Source organism: Salvelinus namaycush, unplaced genomic scaffold (assembly GCF_016432855.1).
Source record: "Salvelinus namaycush isolate Seneca unplaced genomic scaffold, SaNama_1.0 Scaffold2321, whole genome shotgun sequence".
NCBI classification, from domain to species: domain Eukaryota; kingdom Metazoa; phylum Chordata; class Actinopteri; order Salmoniformes; family Salmonidae; genus Salvelinus; species Salvelinus namaycush.
This window is the reverse complement of record NW_024059144.1, coordinates 1690-19436: the sequence shown is the minus strand read 5'-3', so window position 1 is coordinate 19436 and position 17747 is coordinate 1690. Positions and strand designations below refer to the sequence as shown.

General features: G+C 44.6%; 1 protein-coding gene across 1 annotated transcript; it reads left to right on the top strand.

The window, feature by feature from the left end:
- Window positions 1–558: 558 nt before the first annotated feature.
- On the top strand, window positions 559–16472 carry LOC120038680 (isthmin-1-like; the record flags this gene model as incomplete). The annotated part of the gene is made up of 3 exons (XM_038984342.1): window positions 559–783; window positions 7715–8030; window positions 16329–16472. Coding segments are annotated over 3 exons (685 nt in total), but the record flags the coding sequence as incomplete, so codon positions are not given.
- Between the last annotated feature and the right edge of the window lie 1275 nt (window positions 16473–17747).

Below are 17747 nucleotides of genomic sequence, written 5' to 3'. Positions count from 1 at the left end.
CCACATTGACTCTGTACCAGTGCCCCTGTGTATAGTCTCATTATTTTTATTGTGTTACTTTTTATTATTACTTTGTATTTTAGTCTACTTGGTAAATATTTTCTTCTTCTTGAACTGCACTGTTGCTTAAGGGCTTGTCAGTCAGCATTTCACTGTAAAGTCTACACTTGTTGTATTCGGCGCATGTGACTAAGTTTGATTTGATTACATTAATTTTAATAGGATTCTTGAAATATTTTATTTTCACTGTGTGTTTCAAATATGAAAATAAAGACCACATCAAGCTTGTGACTTGTTGGTTGCATTTGCTGTGTTTCAGACTATTTTGTGCCGAATAGAAATGAATGGTAAATAATGTACTGTGTCATTTCTGAGTCACTCTTATTGTAAATAAGAATAGAATACATTTATAAACACTTCTACATTAATGTGGACGCTACCTTGATTACAGATAATCCTGAATTAATCGTGAATAACGATGAGTGTGAAAGTTACTGATGCACAAATATCATAATATTCAAATATCTCTCTCTCTCTCTTTCTCTCCCCCCCATCTAGAATAATGTCATAGCAGAGAGCAGTTTGTTAGCCCAGCAGGATCCAGGGAAGCGGAGAGGACCAGAGCCCCAGTCAGCCCAGCGGCCTGCTGCCCTCCCCTGGGCCCAGAGTCAGGCTACTGGAGGCAGCTTGCAGAGAGACAGGCCTGGGGCCTTCCTCCTGGACCTCCACAACTTCCCTGACCTCTCCAAGGCTGATATAAACAGACAGAACCCCAATATACAGGTAACACTGTCTCTCCTTGTAAACAGACAGGTAACACTGTCCCTCCTTGTAAACAGACAGGTAACACTGTCTCTCCTTGTAAACAGACAGGTAACAGTGACCCTCCTTGTAAACAGACAGGTAACAGTGACCCTCCTTGTAAACAGACAGGTAACAGTGACCCGCCTTGTAAACAGACAGGTAACACTATCCCTCCTTGTAAACAGACAGGTAACACTATCCCTCCTTGTAAACAGACAGGTAACAGTGACCCTCCTTGTAAACAGACAGGTAACAGTGACCCTCCTTGTAAACAGACAGGTAACAGTGACCCTCCTTGTAAACAGACAGGTAACAGTGTCCCTCCTTGTAAACAGACAGGTAACAGTGTCCCTCCTTGTAAACAGACAGGTAACAGTGACCCTCCTTGTAAACAGACAGGTAACAGTGTCCCTCCTTGTAAACAGACAGGTAACAGTGACCCTCCTTGTAAACAGACAGGTAACACTGTCTCTCCTTGTTAACAGACAGGTAACACTGTCTCTCCTTGTAAACAGACAGGTAACAGTGACCCTCCTTGTAAACAGACAGGTAACAGTGACCCTCCTTGTAAACAGACAGGTAACACTGTCTCTCCTTGTAAACAGACAGGTAACACTGTCCCTCCTTGTAAACAGACAGGTAACACTGTCTCTCCTTGTAAACAGACAGGTAACACTGTCTCTCCTTGTAAACAGACAGGTAACAGTGACCCTCCTTGTAAACAGACAGGTAGCAGTGACCCTCCTTGTAAACAGACAGGTAACAGTGACCCTCCTTGTAAACAGACAGGTAACAGTGACCCTCCTTGTAAACAGACAGGTAACAGTGACCCTCCTTGTAAACAGACAGGTAACAGTGACCCTCCTTGTAAACAGACAGGTAACACTGTCTCTCCTTGTAAACAGACAGGTAACACTGTCTCTCCTTGTAAACAGACAGGTAACAGTGTCCCTCCTTGTAAACAGACAGGTAACACTGTCTCTCCTTGTAAACAGACAGGTAACACTGTCCCTCCTTGTAAACAGACAGGTAACACTGTCTCTCCTTGTAAACAGACAGGTAACACTGTCCCTCCTTGTAAACAGACAGGTAACACTGTCCCTCCTTGTAAACAGACAGGTAACACTGTCTCTCCTTGTAAACAGACAGGTAACACTGTCTCTCCTTGTAAACAGACAGGTAACACTGTCTCTCCTTGTAAACAGACAGGTAACACTGTCTCTCCTTGTAAACAGACAGGTAACACTGTCTCTCCTTGTAAACAGACAGGTAACACTGTCTCTCCTTGTAAACAGACAGGTAACACTGTCCCTCCTTGTAAACAGACAGGTAACACTGTCTCTCCTTGTAAACAGACAGGTAACACTGTCTCTCCTTGTAAACAGACAGGTAACACTGTCTCTCCTTGTAAACAGACAGGTAACACTGTCTCTCCTTGTAAACAGACAGGTAACACTGTCCCTCCTTGTTAACAGACAGGTAACACTGTCCCTCCTTGTAAACAGACAGGTAACAGTGACCCTCCTTGTAAACAGACAGGTAACAGTGACCCTCCTTGTAAACAGACAGGTAACACTGTCTCTCCTTGTTAACAGACAGGTAACACTGTCTCTCCTTGTAAACAGACAGGTAACACTGTCTCTCCTTGTAAACAGACAGGTAACACTGTCTCTCCTTGTAAACAGACAGGTAACACTGTCTCTCCTTGTAAACAGACAGGTAACACTGTCTCTCCTTGTAAACAGACAGGTAACAGTGACCCTCCTTGTAAACAGAGGCAGGAAGAACAAACAGGATACCCTGGTGCACATCACTACCCTCTCTCTCAACAATTCAATTTCATTCGAATAGCTTTATTGGCATGGGAAATATATGTTTACATTGCCAAAGTATATACAGTGTTGTAACGATGTGCAAATATTTAAAGTACATAAAGGGAAAATAAATAACCATAAATATAAACTCAGCAAAAATGAAACCCTTTTTCAGGACCCTGTCTTTCAAAGATAATTCGTACAAATCCAAATAACTTCACAGATCTTCATTGTAAAGGGTTTAAACACTGTTTCCCATGCGTGTTCAATGAACCATAAACAATTAATGAACATGCACCTGTGGAACGGTCGTTAAGACACTAACAGCTTACAGACGGTAGGCAATTAAGATCACAGTTATGAAAACTTAGGACACTAAAGAGGCCTTTCTACTGACTCTGAAAAACACCAAAAGAAAGATGCCCAGGGTCCCTGCTCATCTGCGTGAACGTGCCTTAGGCATGCTGCAAGGAGGCATGAGAACTGCAGAAGTGGCCTGGACAATAAATTGCAATGTCTGTACTGTGAGATGCCTAAGACAGCGCTACAGGGAGACAGAATGGACAGCTGATCGTCCTCGCAGTGGCAGACCACGTGTAACAACACCTGCACAGGATCGGTACATCCGAACATCACACCTGCGGGACAGGTACAGGATGGCAACAACAACTGCCCGAGTTACACCAGGAACGCACAATCCCTCCATCAGTGCTCAGACTGCTGAGAGAGGCTGGACTGAGGGCTTGTAGGCCTGTTGTAAGGCAGGTCCTCACCAGACATCACCGGCAACAATGTCGCCTATGGGCACAAACCCACCGTCGCTGGACAAGACAGGAATGGCAAAAAGTGCTCTTCACTGACGCGTCGCGGTTTTGTCTCACCAGGGGTGATGGTCAGATTCGCGTTTATCGTCGAAGGAATGAGCGTTACATCGAGGCCTGTACTCTGGAGCGGGATCGATTTGGAGGTGGAGGGTCCGTCAAGGTCTGGGGTGGTGTGTCACAGCATCATCGGACTGAGCTTTTTGTCATTGCAAGCAATCTCAACTCTGTGCGTTACAGGGAAGACATCCTCCTCCCTCATGTGGTACCCTTCCTGTAGGCTCGTCCTGACATGACCCTCCAGCATGACAATGCCACCAGCCGTACTGCTCGTTCTGTGCGTGACTTCCTGCAAGACAGGAATGTCAGTGTTCTGCCATGGCCAGCGAAGAGCCCGGATCTCAATCCCATTGAGCACGCCTGGGACCTGTTGGATCGCAGGGTGAGAGCTAGGGCCATTTCCCCCCAGATGGTTGCAGGTGGAAGAGTGGGGTAACATCTCACAGCAAGAACTGGTAAATCTGGTGCAGTCCATGAGGAGGAGATGCACTGCAGTACTTAATGCAGCTGGTGGCCACACCAGATACTGACTGTTACTTTTGATATTGACCCCCTCTTTGTTCAGGGACACATTATTCCATTTCTGTTAGTCACATGTCTGTGGAACTTGTTCAGTTTATGTCTCAGTTGTTGAATCTTGTTATGTTCATACAAATATTTACACGTTAAGTTTGCTGAAAATAAACGCAGTTGACAGTGAGAGGACGTTTCTTGTTTTGCTGAGTTTAGGTTGCATTTACAAAGGTGTTTGTTCTTCACTGGTTGACCTTTTCTTGTGGCAACAGGTCACACATCTTGCTGCTGTGATGGAACACTGTGGTATCAGTCAACATGGGCTATAATCTATAGTAAGACACTATGAGTGGTGATTGCCCCTAGTAAAATAGACAGTCAACATGGGTTATAATCTATAGTACGACATGAGTGGTGATGGCCCCTAGTAAAATAGACAGTCAACATGGGTTATAATCTATAGTACGACATGAGTGGTGATGGCCCCTAGTAAAATAGACAGTCAACATGGGTTATAATATATAGCAAGACACTATCTATGAGTGGTGATTGCCCCTAGTAAAATAGACTTAATCTATAGTAAATGATGCCTTCTGGCTCCTCATGTTTAACTCTCTCTGTCACTCAGAAAATGTTGCCTGATGCCACGTTTGAACATCATATGCTAATATATAGTAATCTCATCTTCTTTTACCAAAGAACACGGTTCTCCAAGCTTGCCGAAGCTCTCCTGAAAGGCAGGTTATCATTTTGAGCCGTGACCCCCTACAGAAAAGATACAGGTCGTGTCCGAATACCCATTCTTGCATCCTAAATAGTAGGCCGTTTTGAGTATTGGAAAAAATAAATTGAGTATGGTTTAAATGCCAGGATGCTATACTCATCCTGTAGAATTAGGTTTCCCACACAACGTTGGAAGAGGTGGGCTGCAACTGATTGGCTACATGAAGAGGACTAGGGCCGAACAACCAAACTAGGCTGTAGTAACACTGTAGTGTTCCCCCTAGTTATGATGCAGTTACACCACTTTATTAAGGATGCTCAAGGTCTTATAAAGGTCATGCTAAAATGTCATACAAACAAACACCACGTGTATCCGTCACAGTGGCACAGTGGCGTCCAACTACAGTACTAGATCATTGTAGTGTAACGACCCTGGGTTGATAAGCGCGGATATCGACTGTGCCTCACGAGCATGCTTTTTGCGGCACAGTCGATAGCGCGCTGGACTTCAGGCTAGAAGGTTGAGGGTTCGAGACCTGCACACCCTGCCTGTTTCATTACAATATGTTCTGGATACAACCAAAAAGGGTTATATTCCTTGCTTCATATATGCACCCCTTAAAGGTTCTATATAGAATTGTTTGGTGGGGTTCTTCACGGAACAATTTTTGGTTCCGTTTGGCCGCTCCCAACTGGAGAAACTGGTGGCAAACCACCTCCTCTTCATCCTCCTCTATAGAACCCTTGGGTGCCATATACTGTGTGAATCAAGCATAGAATCAAGCATAGAACCCTTTTTTGGTTCCAAACATAACCTTTTTTTGGTAAGAGTATACCATATGTAGGTCATATGGACTTAATCCACAACGATTCAGATGATTTTGGAGCTGTATAGGACTGAGGCCAACACATCTCTCCCGGTCTTCCCCAAACAGCTCTCCGGACTTCCGAAGACAAGGTATCATGCACCCTCCCATATAGTGTTCTTGTCTTCCTTCACAACCACCACTCTGAGATCCAGGGTTGTTTTCCATTTCTGTGGGGGGGCAAATTGAAAAGGAAGCTAACCTCCCCTTTTACAAGCCTGAGATACCAGACCAGTGAGTCACGAGAGACACTTGAAAATGAGGGGAATGAGCCAATGAGTCAGGACTATACCAAGCTTGTAGGCTCAGTGGGACTGCTCAAGGAGTTGACCTTTTCACTCTTGATTTGTATTTTATTCTTCAGAGTATCAAAACTAGACCAGACAGACTGGTGTTTTGTGTCTGGAATATAACAGGCTGGACAGACTGGTGTTTTGTGTCTGGAATATAACCGGCTGGACAGACTGGTGTTTTGTGTCTGGAATATAACCGGCTGGACAGACTGGTGTTTTGTGTCTGGAATATAACAGGCTGGACAGACTGGTGTTTTGTGTCTGGAATATAACAGGCTGGACAGACTGGTGTTTTGTGTCTGGAATATAACAGGCTGGACAGACTGGTGTTTTGTGTCTGGAATATAACAGGCTGGACAGACTGGTGTTTTGTGTCTGGAATATAACAGGCTGGACAGACTGGTGTTTTGTGTCTGGAATATAACAGGCTGGACAGACTGGTGTTTTGTGTCTGGAATATAACAGGCTAGGCTAGACAGACTGGTGTTTTGTGTCTGGAATATAACTTCTCTAGGGTAGGGGGCAGTATTTTGACATCCGGATGAAAAGCGTGCCCAAAGTAAACTGCCTGTTACTCAGGCCCAGAAGCTAGGATATTCATATAATTGGTAGATTTGGATAGAAAACACTCTAAAGTTTCCAAAACTGTTAAAATAATGTCTGTGAGTATAGCAGAACTGATATGGTAGGCGAAAACCTGAGAAATATCCATCCAGGAAGTGGGATTTTTTTATGTTTGTAGTTTTCCATAGACTGCCTATACAGATTCCAATGACTTAGGACTCAAATTGCACTTCCTATGGCTTCCACTAGATGTCAACAGTCTTTAGAAATTGTTTCATGCTTGTATTCTGAAAATTTAGGGAGTAAGACCAGTCTGAATGAGTGGACACTGCAGTGTCCCAGAGGTTTTTCATGCGTGCGACCAGGAGCATGCCTTTCTTGTTTTCCTTTTATATTGACAAAGCTTTTGTCCTGTTTAAATGCTATTGATTATTATGACTAAAAACAACCTGAGGATTGATTATAAACATCGTTTGACATGTTTCTACGAACTTTCCTGATACTTTTCGGATTTTTCGTCTGTCTGTTGTGACTGCCTTTGAGCCTGTGGATTACTGAACAAAACGCGCAAACAAAACTGAGGTTTTTGGATATAAAGAGGGACTTTATCGAACAAAACGAACATTTATTGAGTAAATGGGAGTCTTGTGAGTGCAACCATATGAAGATCATCAAAGGTAAGTGATTCATTTTGTCGCTATTTCTGACTTTTGTGACTACAACTACTTGGCTGGTAACTGTTTGTAATGATTTGTCTGCTGGGCGCTGTCCTCAAATAATCGCATGGTTTGCTTTCGCCGTAAAGCCTTTTTGAAATCTGACACAGTGGCTGGATTAACAAGAAATTCCTCTTTTAAGCCGATGTATAACACTTGTATGTTTTATGAATTTGTAATGTGAGTATATCTGTTTTTGAATTTGGCGCTCTGCAATTTCACTGGATGTTGGTCAGGTGGGACGCTACCGTTCCACGTACCCTAGAGAGGATAACAGGCTGGATGGTAACACATGAGAGGTAAACAATGCATCCAATTCTTGACAATGTACAATTGTATCAAGACTTATTTCACGTCTAAATCAAGTCGCAGCGTGCTATAAAAGTTATTTTTAATGTTAGATTTGAGAGAATGTTGTTGCCCTCCCAACAGACACACACACACACTCACACTCCAGACAGACACTTACCTTCGACCCTGCTCCTCCCTCTCCTCCTCTCCCTCTCCTCCTCTCCCTCTCCTCCTCCCCCTCTCCTCCAGGTGACCATAGAGGTGGTGGACGATCTAGAAGGGGCGGAGCATGAGAAAGACCTGAAGATGGAGAACAAACCAGGTTTGGCCGCTCCCAACCGGAGAAACTGGTGGCAAATCACCTCCTCCTCTTCATCCTCCTCCTCTTCGGTCTTGACCCCACGTCGACCCAAGGAGCAGGCTAGGGAGCAGCAGCCCACCTACAGAGGAGGAGTAGAACGTGGCAGTAACACAGAGGATAGTAACTTCCTGAAACCACGAGGGGACTGGGAGAGGAGAGGAGGCGCAGGAGGAGGAGGCACCAGCAAGGCTCAGACTGAATATGGTGAGTGTAGTGTGAGGGGGACTGACGGCAAGAGGACGTGTGTTTGTTAAGGGCTGTGTGTTTGTTTAGGGGTTGTGTGTGTGTTCTAAGCGTGCAAGCGTGTTTGACACAGGAAGCGGATGTATGATTGAAGCCTTAAATCAATCAAATGTATTTATAAAGCCCTTCTTACATCAGCAGATGCCACAAAGTGCTTTACAGAAACCCAGCCTAAAACCCCAAACAGCAAGCAATGCAGGTGTAGAAGCACGGCGGCTAGGAAAAACTCCATAGAAAGGCCAAAACCTAGGAAGAAACCTAGAGAGGAACCAGGCTATGACGGGTGGCCAGTCCTCTTCTGGCTGTGCCGGGTGGAGATTATAACAGTACATGGCCAAGATGTTCAAATGTTCATCGATGACCAGCATGGTCAAATGAAACACTCTTTAGTTTCATCAGATGGATTTATCTATTGTGTGTGTGCGTGACAGATTAGACGCTTCTCGAACATCAAAGTCCCCCTACAGGAACAGGGCCAAATCAGAACTGCTTCCTAAATGGCACCCTAATCCCTATATAGTGCACTACCCAGCTAGCACATAATGTTCTGAGAACCATATGTTTCTTAGAGCGTGGTTTGTCCTATGATTGTTTTGCATACAACCTTCCCACAACGTTCGGGGGAATGGTGCCGGATAGTTGCTTGGCTTTGGAAAATTCTCAGCACATTTTAAGGTACTTGACAAACATTTTTTTTTATTTACTTGGTATTTCATTACTTTAACAGAACGTTTCCCGAACGTTTGAACATAGTTCATTAACACATTTAATTTCAGTTTTGGTAATGTTCTAGGAACGTTCTCCAACTGGTTTGACATTGGGAATGTTCTCATAGTTCAGAGAACGTTAAGAAACAATGTTCTTCTGTGGGAATTTCAGTAGTTCATCATGACGTTTCCTACAGGTTTCCTCTTGGTTCTATTTAAAGTCATGTTCTCAAATTATTACGAGGACGTTAAGAAAACGTTCCATAAAAAAAACAAAACACAAGAACACTATAGTACACTAGCATTGAAACATTAAGTGACATTTTTTAAGGAACCTAAAATATCTGTTATCAGAACGTTAATAAAACCTACAAGGAAAGCTTTCAAGGAACCAGAGTAAAATGTTCTCAGAATCTCCCTGCAATCTAAAAATAAACATTCCCAGAACAGGTTTCTGTTCTCAGAACATTAAATACACTGTCTGTTTTACCGGTCAGGGAACATATGGCTTCATTCCCACAACCAATGTGAAACCAAAATCATACATCCCCACAACGTCCAAGGAACCAATGTGCTAGCTGGGTACTTTTCTGGTTAATAGTAGTGCATGGGGTAATAGCAGACCAGTTCATATCATTCTCAATTACTGTCTACACACACACACACACACACACACACACACACACACACACACACACACACACACACACACACACACACACACACACACACACACACACACACACACACACACACATTCTCTCTCTCCACAGCTGGCCTGCTAGATAGATAGATTTAATGTAGAAGAATTCCCCCTCCCCGTGGTCGTACAGTATCCATCCACACCGTGTCTGAGCTTGTCCACCAGCTCAAACACAACACTGTTACACAGGAATGTGGGTGCTATGGAGAGAAAAGAGGAGAAATGTCATTTTATCCATCTGGGTACGGCTGTCAGGAATGAATGAGCAGGTTCATATATTGTTAAATTCTACATTTCAAACCCTAAGCCCATGTTTACTGGCTGACCGCTGTGGATGGACTATTTAGGACTTATCAGGTCACAGGACCTCATGTTACTGTATCTGTGGTGCTGACTGTCACTCAGCAGTGACTGAGCCAGGTCTGTGGTGCCGACTGTCACTCAGCAGTGACTGAGCCAGGTCTGTGGTGCTGACTGTCACTCAGCAGTGACTGAGCCAGGTCTGTGGTGCTGACTGTCACTCAGCAGTGACTGAGCCAGGTCTGTGGTGCTGACTGTCACTCAGCAGTGACTGAGCCAGGTCTGTGGTGCTGACTGTCACTCAGCAGTGACTGAGCCAGGTCTGTGGTGCCGACTGTCACTCAGCAGTGACTGAGCCAGGTCTGTGGTGCCGACTGTCACTCAGCAGTGACTGAGCCAGGTCTGTGGTGCTGACTGTCACTCAGCAGTGACTGAGCCAGGTCTGTGGTGCTGACTGTCACTCAGCAGTGACTGAGCCAGGTCTGTGGTACCGACTGTCACTCAGCAGTGACTGAGCCAGGTCTGTGGTGCTGACTGTCACTCAGCAGTGACTGAGCCAGGTCTGTGGTGCTGACTGTCACTCAGCAGTGACTGAGCCAGGTCTGTGGTGCTGACTGTCACTCAGCAGTGACTGAGCCAGGTCTGTGGTACTGACTGTCACTCAGCAGTGACTGAGCCAGGCCTGTGGTACCGACTGTCACTCAGCAGTGACTGAGCCAGGTCTGTGGTGCTGACTGAGCCAGGTCTGTGGTGCTGACTGAGCCAGGTCTGTGGTGCTGACTGAGCCAGGTCTGTGGTGCTGACTGAGCCAGGTCTGTGGTGCTGACTGAGCCAGGTCTGTGGTGCTGACTGTCACTCAGCAGTGACTGAGCCAGGTCTGTGGTGCTGACTGAGCCAGGTCTGTGGTGCTGACTGAGCCAGGTCTGTGGTGCTGACTGAGCCAGGTCTGTGGTGCTGACTGTCACTCAGCAGTGACTGAGCCAGGTCTGTGGTGCCGACTGAGCCAGGTCTGTGGTGCCGACTGAGCCAGGTCTGTGGTGCCGACTGAGCCAGGTCTGTGGTCGTTCATTTCTAGGTTGCAATGAGGTTGAGAGAACCTTTTACTTTGGTTCCCTGAAGGTTTCCCTGGGAGGTTTTATTCATGAAAATTATAGGTTATTTGACTTTTTTAATAACACTGCTAGTTTAGGTTGGAACGCCACGCACGGATAGGACACCTCCATTAACTCTACCTACATGTACGTACTACCTCAACTAACCCGTGCCCCTGCACATTGACTCTGTAACGGCACCCCTCTGTATACAGTTGAAGTCGGAAGTTTACATACACCTTAGCCAAATACTTTTAAACCCAATTTTTCACAATTCCTGACATTTAATCCTAGTAAAAATCCCCAGTCTTAGGTCAGTTAGGATCACCACTATATTTTAAGAATGTGAAATGTCAGAATAATAGTAGAGAGAATTATTTATTTCAGCTTTTATTTCTTTCATCACATTCCCAGTGGATCAGAAGTGTACATACACTCTATTAGTATTTGGTAGCATTGCCTTTAAATTGTTTAACTTGGGTCAAATGTTTCGGGTAGCCTTCCACAAGCTTCCCACAATAAGTTGGGTGAATTTTGGCCCATTCCTCCTGACAGAGCTGGTGTAACTAAGTCGGGTTTGTAGGCCTCCTTGCTCGCACACACTTTTTAAGTTCTGCCCACAAATGTTCTATAGGATTGAGGTCTGGGCTTTGTGATGGCCACTTCAATACCTTGACCATTTTGCCACAACTCTGGAAGTATGCTTGGGGTCATTGTCCGTTTGGAAGCATCATTTACGACCAAACTTTAACTTCCTGACGGATGTCTTGAGATGTTGCTTCAATATATCCACATACTTTTCCTCCCTCATGATGCCATCTATTTTGTGAAATGCACCAGTCCCTCCTGCAGCAAAGCACCCCCACAACATGATGCTGCCACCCCCGTGCTTCACGGTTGGGATGGTGTTTTTCGGCTTGCAAGCCTCCCTCTTTTTCCTCCAAACATAACGATGGTCATTATGGCCAAACAGTTCTATTTTTGTTTCATCAGACCAGAGGACATTTCTCCAAAAAGTACATTCTTTGTCCCCATGTGCAGTTGCAAACCGTAGTCTGGCTTTTTTATGGTGGTTTTGGAGCAGTGGCTTCTTCCTTGCTGAGCGGCCTTTCAGGTTATGTCGATATAGGACTCGTTTTACTGTGGATATATACTTTTGTACCTGTTTCCACCAGTATCTTCACAAGGTCCTTTGCTGTTGTTTTGGGATTGATTTGCACTTTTTGCACCAAAGTACGTTCATCTCTAGGAGACAGAACGCGTCTCCTTCCTGAGCGGTATGACAGCTGTGTGGTCCCATGGTGTTTATACTTGCGTACTATTGTTTGTACAGATGAACATGGTACCTTCAGGTGTTTGGAAATTGCTCCCAATGATGAACCAGACTTGTGGAGGCCTACAATTTATTTTCTGAGGTCTTGGCTGATTTCCTTTGATTTTCCCATGATGTCAAGCAAAGAGGCACTGAGTTTGAAGGTAGGCCTTGAAATACATCCACAGGTACACCTCCAATTGACTCAAATGATGTCAATTAGACCATCAGAAGCTTCTAAAGCCATGACATCATTTTCTGGAATTTTCCAAGCTGTTTAAAGGCACAGTGAACTTAGTGTATGTAAACTTCTGACCCACTGGAATTGTGATACAGTGAATTATAAGTTAAATAATCTGTCTGTAAACAATTGTTGGAAAAATTACTTGTGTCATGCACAAAGTAGAGGTCCTAACCGACTTGCCAAAACTATAGTTTGTTAACAAGAACATTTGTGGAGTGTGTACCTAAGTTTATGTAAACTTCCGACTTCAACTGTATATTGTTAGTTTTTACTGCTGCTCTTTATTTACTCATTGCTATTGTCTCTTATTCTTATCTGTATATTTTGAAACTGCACTGTTGGTTAGGGGCTCATAAGTAAGCATTTCACTGTAAGGTCTACACCTGATGTATTTGGCAATTTGTGATTTAATAAAATACAATTTGATTTGATTTGACACAGAAATTCATTTTCTTAGGGATTAATCATGCGAGCACATTACTTTTTTTTTTTATTGTGGCACAGCGTCAGTGAGATTCAAACCTATGATCTTCTATTCTCTATCCATGGAATTAGTCCACTGCACAACCAGGATGGAGCTAGCATGCCATGTTCATTTTGGTCTATTCAAACAGACCCCATTTCAAAGGAAACAAAAACTACATTTACATTTTAGTAATTTAGCAGACACTCTTATTCAGAGCGACTTACAGGAGCAATTAGGGTTAAGTGTCTTGCTCAAGGGCACATCGGCAGAGTTTTCACCTAGTCGGCTCAGAGAATTCGAACCGCCGACCTTTCAGTTACTGGCCTAACGATCTTAACCGTTAGGCTACCTGCCGCCCAGCACTCATTAAGATCAGGTGTGGCCAAATAGTGGGCGTGACCAACACACCCGAACACACTTAACAAGATAGTGATTTGTTGACGCTGAGAACGGAATGTATATGTTTTTAAATAACATTCTTAGAATGTTCTTTGTACGTTACTAATGTTTTGTTGTGTTTTTAAAGAAAGTTTTCTTAATGTTCTGAGAACATGACTTTAAATAGAACCATGAGGAAACCTGTATGAAACGTCATGCTGTAGTACTGAAATTCCCACATCAGAAACATATGGTTCTCAGAACGTTATGCGTTAGCTGGGTATCCTGCACCTTTCCCAGAACGTTGTGTGGGAAGGTTGTATGAAAAATGACCATAGGACAAACCCCGCTCTAACTAGCTCTAATAAAATATGGTTCTGTGCTAGCTGGCTGCTGGTCCTGCTGAGTGAGCTGTTCTGTGTTTCTGTAAGAGCTGCCACTAGTACACTTTAGGTGTAATTTGTGTATGGGGGTGTAGTTGCAGGGGGGGGGGGGGGGGGGGGGGGGTGGTAGAGGAAGGGGCTACGCTGCTATCTAGACTTTAATCTGTGAAATTAAGACAATGTGTGGCAGATGTTGGTGAGGTGGTTAGTGTGTGTGTGTGTGTGTGTGCCGTGAGTTTAATGTAATAGTTTAGTACTCAGTTCAGCCAGAGGAAACGTTTCCATGTATTCTCATTAAACTGATCCCTTCAATGATCATTGGAACGAAAGGGAATTTCTTGCCAGTTCAGCCCCATTTCCAAACAACACATTAAGAGTCAGACAGCAGCAAAAGCAGTCCGGGACTCATTTCAATGTGACTTGTGCCAAGACGAGTATTTGATTTAAAAAAAATTGTACACTTCATTTGAGAGAATTACAGAGAGTTAAGTGCCCAGGACCCACCAACCTCCCAGGACCCACCAACCTCCCAGGGCCCACCAACCTCCCAGGGCCCACCAACCTCCCAGGACCCACCAACCTCCCAGGACCCACCAACCTCCCAGGACCCACCAACCTCCCAGAACCCACCAACCTCCCAGAACCCACCAACCTCCCAGGGCCCACCAACCTCCCAGGGCCCACCCACCTCCCAGGACCCACCCACCTCCCAGGACCCACCCACCTCCCAGGGCCCACCCACCTCCCAGGGCCCACCAACCTCCCAGGGCCCACCCACCTCCCAGGGCCCACCCACCTCCCAGGGCCCACCCACCTTCCAGGGCCCACCAACCTCTAGAACTTGGGAAAGCAGCTAAAACATTAAGTTGTGTTGCGTCAGAAGCTATCCTGGAAAATCTATTTTCTTGCCAAATACTTCCTGGTGTGTTTGTAATTGATAACACTGAAAACACTCACTCACTCTGCCCTGGACTATATTTAGACTAAGACCACACTGAGGAGGTGTGACCAGGCCCTAGGGATGGAGGTGTGACCAGGTACTAGGGCCTGGTCAAACAGGAAATCGGACACGGAGTTTTAATTGTTAAAAAGAGGGAGATCTCAGCTTTCCAGTGCTACCACGTTTATTTCAACTCCTACGCGTGGCATCATTTTAAATAGGCTACAACCAGAGTTTCCAGGTTTATGCAGAATGACATCTTGAAGGGGCAATGACATCTTGAAGGGGCAATGACATCTTGAAGGGACAATGACATCTTGAAGTGGGCAATGACATCTTGAAGGGGCAATGACATCTTGAAGGGGCAATGACATCTTGAAGGGGCAATGACATCTTGAAGGGACAATGACATCTTGAAGGGGCAATGACATCTTGAAGGGGCAATGACATCTTGAAGGGGCAATGACATCTTGAAGGGACAATGACATCTTGAAGGGGCAATGACATCTTGAAGGGGCAATGCCATCTTGAAGGGGCAATGCCATCTTGAAGTGGGAATGACATCTTGAAGGGATAATGGCGCTTGAAGGGACAATGACATCTTGAAGGGACAATGACATCTTGAAGGGACAATGGTGCCTTGAAGGGACAATGGTGCCTTGAAGGGACAATGGTGCCTTGAAGGGACAATGGCATCTTAAAGTGGGCAATGCCATCTTAAAGGGGCAATGCCATACTTTGTAACATAAAAAAATATATATGTATATATATATATATATATATATATATTTAAAATAATGAATTATAATTAATAAATGATCAAATTAAATATATTGAAGGTTCTAAAAGCTAATAATACTTCTATGGTATTGTTAAAGCTATTGATATAAGCCCAACTTATTAAAGTGTTGACAATGGGGTGGTCAACTGCTGTTCGTTTAACACCTGCTTCGTTCTTCTGGAAGTTAGCAGACTCTTCAAGAAGACATATGTAGCTCAGTTGCTAAACAATACATTTTTTTGAATAAATGATATACTGCCATTCACGAAGAGATTTGAAAATACTAAAATTCCTTCAGGGATTTAACTGATAAAAAAAAAAATATATATTTCAATTTCTTTTTATAATATGAAGAACAAATTGTGACAATTCTTATCTTGCAGTAAAACTGTAAATATTACTTTAATCTCAAGAGAAGACGGATTTAATGTTAAAGGATTAATGTTCTCTTACTTAGAAAATAGTCTTGAACATAAAGACCTAGACCAAAACAACTAACAATACACTGAATTCATACATTTTCAGTCATTTTTTTTGACCACAACTAATTTCACCAACCTGCGAGGTAAACTCATTAAAGTATTTAATCATTTAGCTGTGTATTTAGAATGGAAGCAAGCCATTAGAATGTATTGTTCGAAAACAATATCCTCTGGTGGGGTCATGCCCCCGGGACCCCCTAGACAGCCCAGAACGCTCTGGCTTGCTACTTTTTCTGTTTGGCTAGCTACTCTGTGTACTGTCTTATACTGACAGTGTTTTCTCTCTCTCTCTCGCTCTGTTTCTGCTTCTCTCTCCCTCTCTTTCTATCTCTGTGTTTCTCTTTCTGTGTTTCTCTCTCTCTCTCGCTCTGTTTCTGCTTCTCTCTCCCTCTCTTTCTATCTCTGTGTTTCTCTTTCTGTGTTTCTCTCTCTCTCTCGCTCTGTTTCTGCTTCTCTCTCCCTCTTCCTCCAGACTATATAGACGGAGAGGGTGACTGGAGTAACTGGTCTCCGTGCAGTGTGACCTGTAGGAACGGGAACCAGAAGAGGACCAGGTCATGTGGTTACGCCTGCACCGCCACTGAGTCACGCACCTGTGACATGCCATCCTGCCCAGGTGAGGAGGGAGGGTGTGTGTGTGTGTGTGTGGATCCAGGGTTGTAATCATTAGTCCAAACCGTAGAAAACAGTTGCGATTAAAGAGTTTATATTGGACAAATTCAGGTAGGTCCCTCCTCCTTTTGTTGTGTTTGGTTCCTAGTGAATACACCCCTGGTCATCTGTTAAATGTTCTTCTAAAGGGGTTTTCTACTGGAGTCGACATCTGCAGCATTTGCAGCCAACGGGATCTTTGTGAACGTCGGGGAAATTGCCTTTAAAAGTCTATCGCTGTGCACAGGTCATTCATCTGTGTTTGAATCCTGGCCTGCTTAGTTTACCAGCACTTCAGTCATTAAATATGTATTGGGGTTTATTATGGATCCCCATTAGTTCCTGCCAAGGCAGCAGCTACTCTTCCTGGGGTTTATTATGGATCCCCATGAGTTCCAGCCAAGGCAGCAGCTACTCTTCCTGGGGTTTATTATGGATCCCCATTAGTTCCTGCCAAGGCAGCAGCTACTCTTCCTGGGGTTTATTATGGATCCCCATTAGTTCCTGTCAAGGCAGCAGCTACTCTTCCTGGGGTTTATTATGGATCCCCGTTAGTTCCTGTCAAGGCAGCAACTACTCTTCCTGGGGTTTATTATGGATCCCCATTAGTTCCTGCCAAGGCAGCAGCTACTCTTCCTGGGGTTTATTATGGATCCCCATTAGTTCCTGCCAAGGCAGCAGCTACTCTTCCTGGGGTTTATTATGGATCCCCATTAGTTCCTGCCAGGCAGCAGCTACTCTTCCTGGGGTTTATTATGGATCCCCATTAGTTCCTGTCAAGGCAGCAGCTACTCTTCCTGGGGTTTATTATGGATCCCCATTAGTTCCTGCCAAGGTAGCAGCTACTCTTCCAGGGGTTTATTATGGATCCCCATTAGTTCCTGTCAAGGCAGCAGCTACTCTTCCTGGGGTTTATTATGGATCCCCATTAGTTCCTGCCAAGGCAGCAGCTACTCTTCCTGGGGTTTATTATGGATCCCCATGAGTTCCTGCCAAGGCAGCAGCTACTCTTCCTGGGGTTTATTATGGATCCCCATTAGTTCCTGCCAAGGCAGCAGCTACTCTTCCTGGGGTTTATTATGGATCCCCATTAGTTCCTGCCAAGGCAGCAGCTACTCTTCCTGGGGTTTATTATGGATCCCCATTAGTTCCTGCCAAGGCAGCAGCTACTCTTCCTGGGGTTTATTATGGATCCCCATTAGTTCCTGTCAAGGCAGCAGCTACTCTTCCTGGGGTTTAT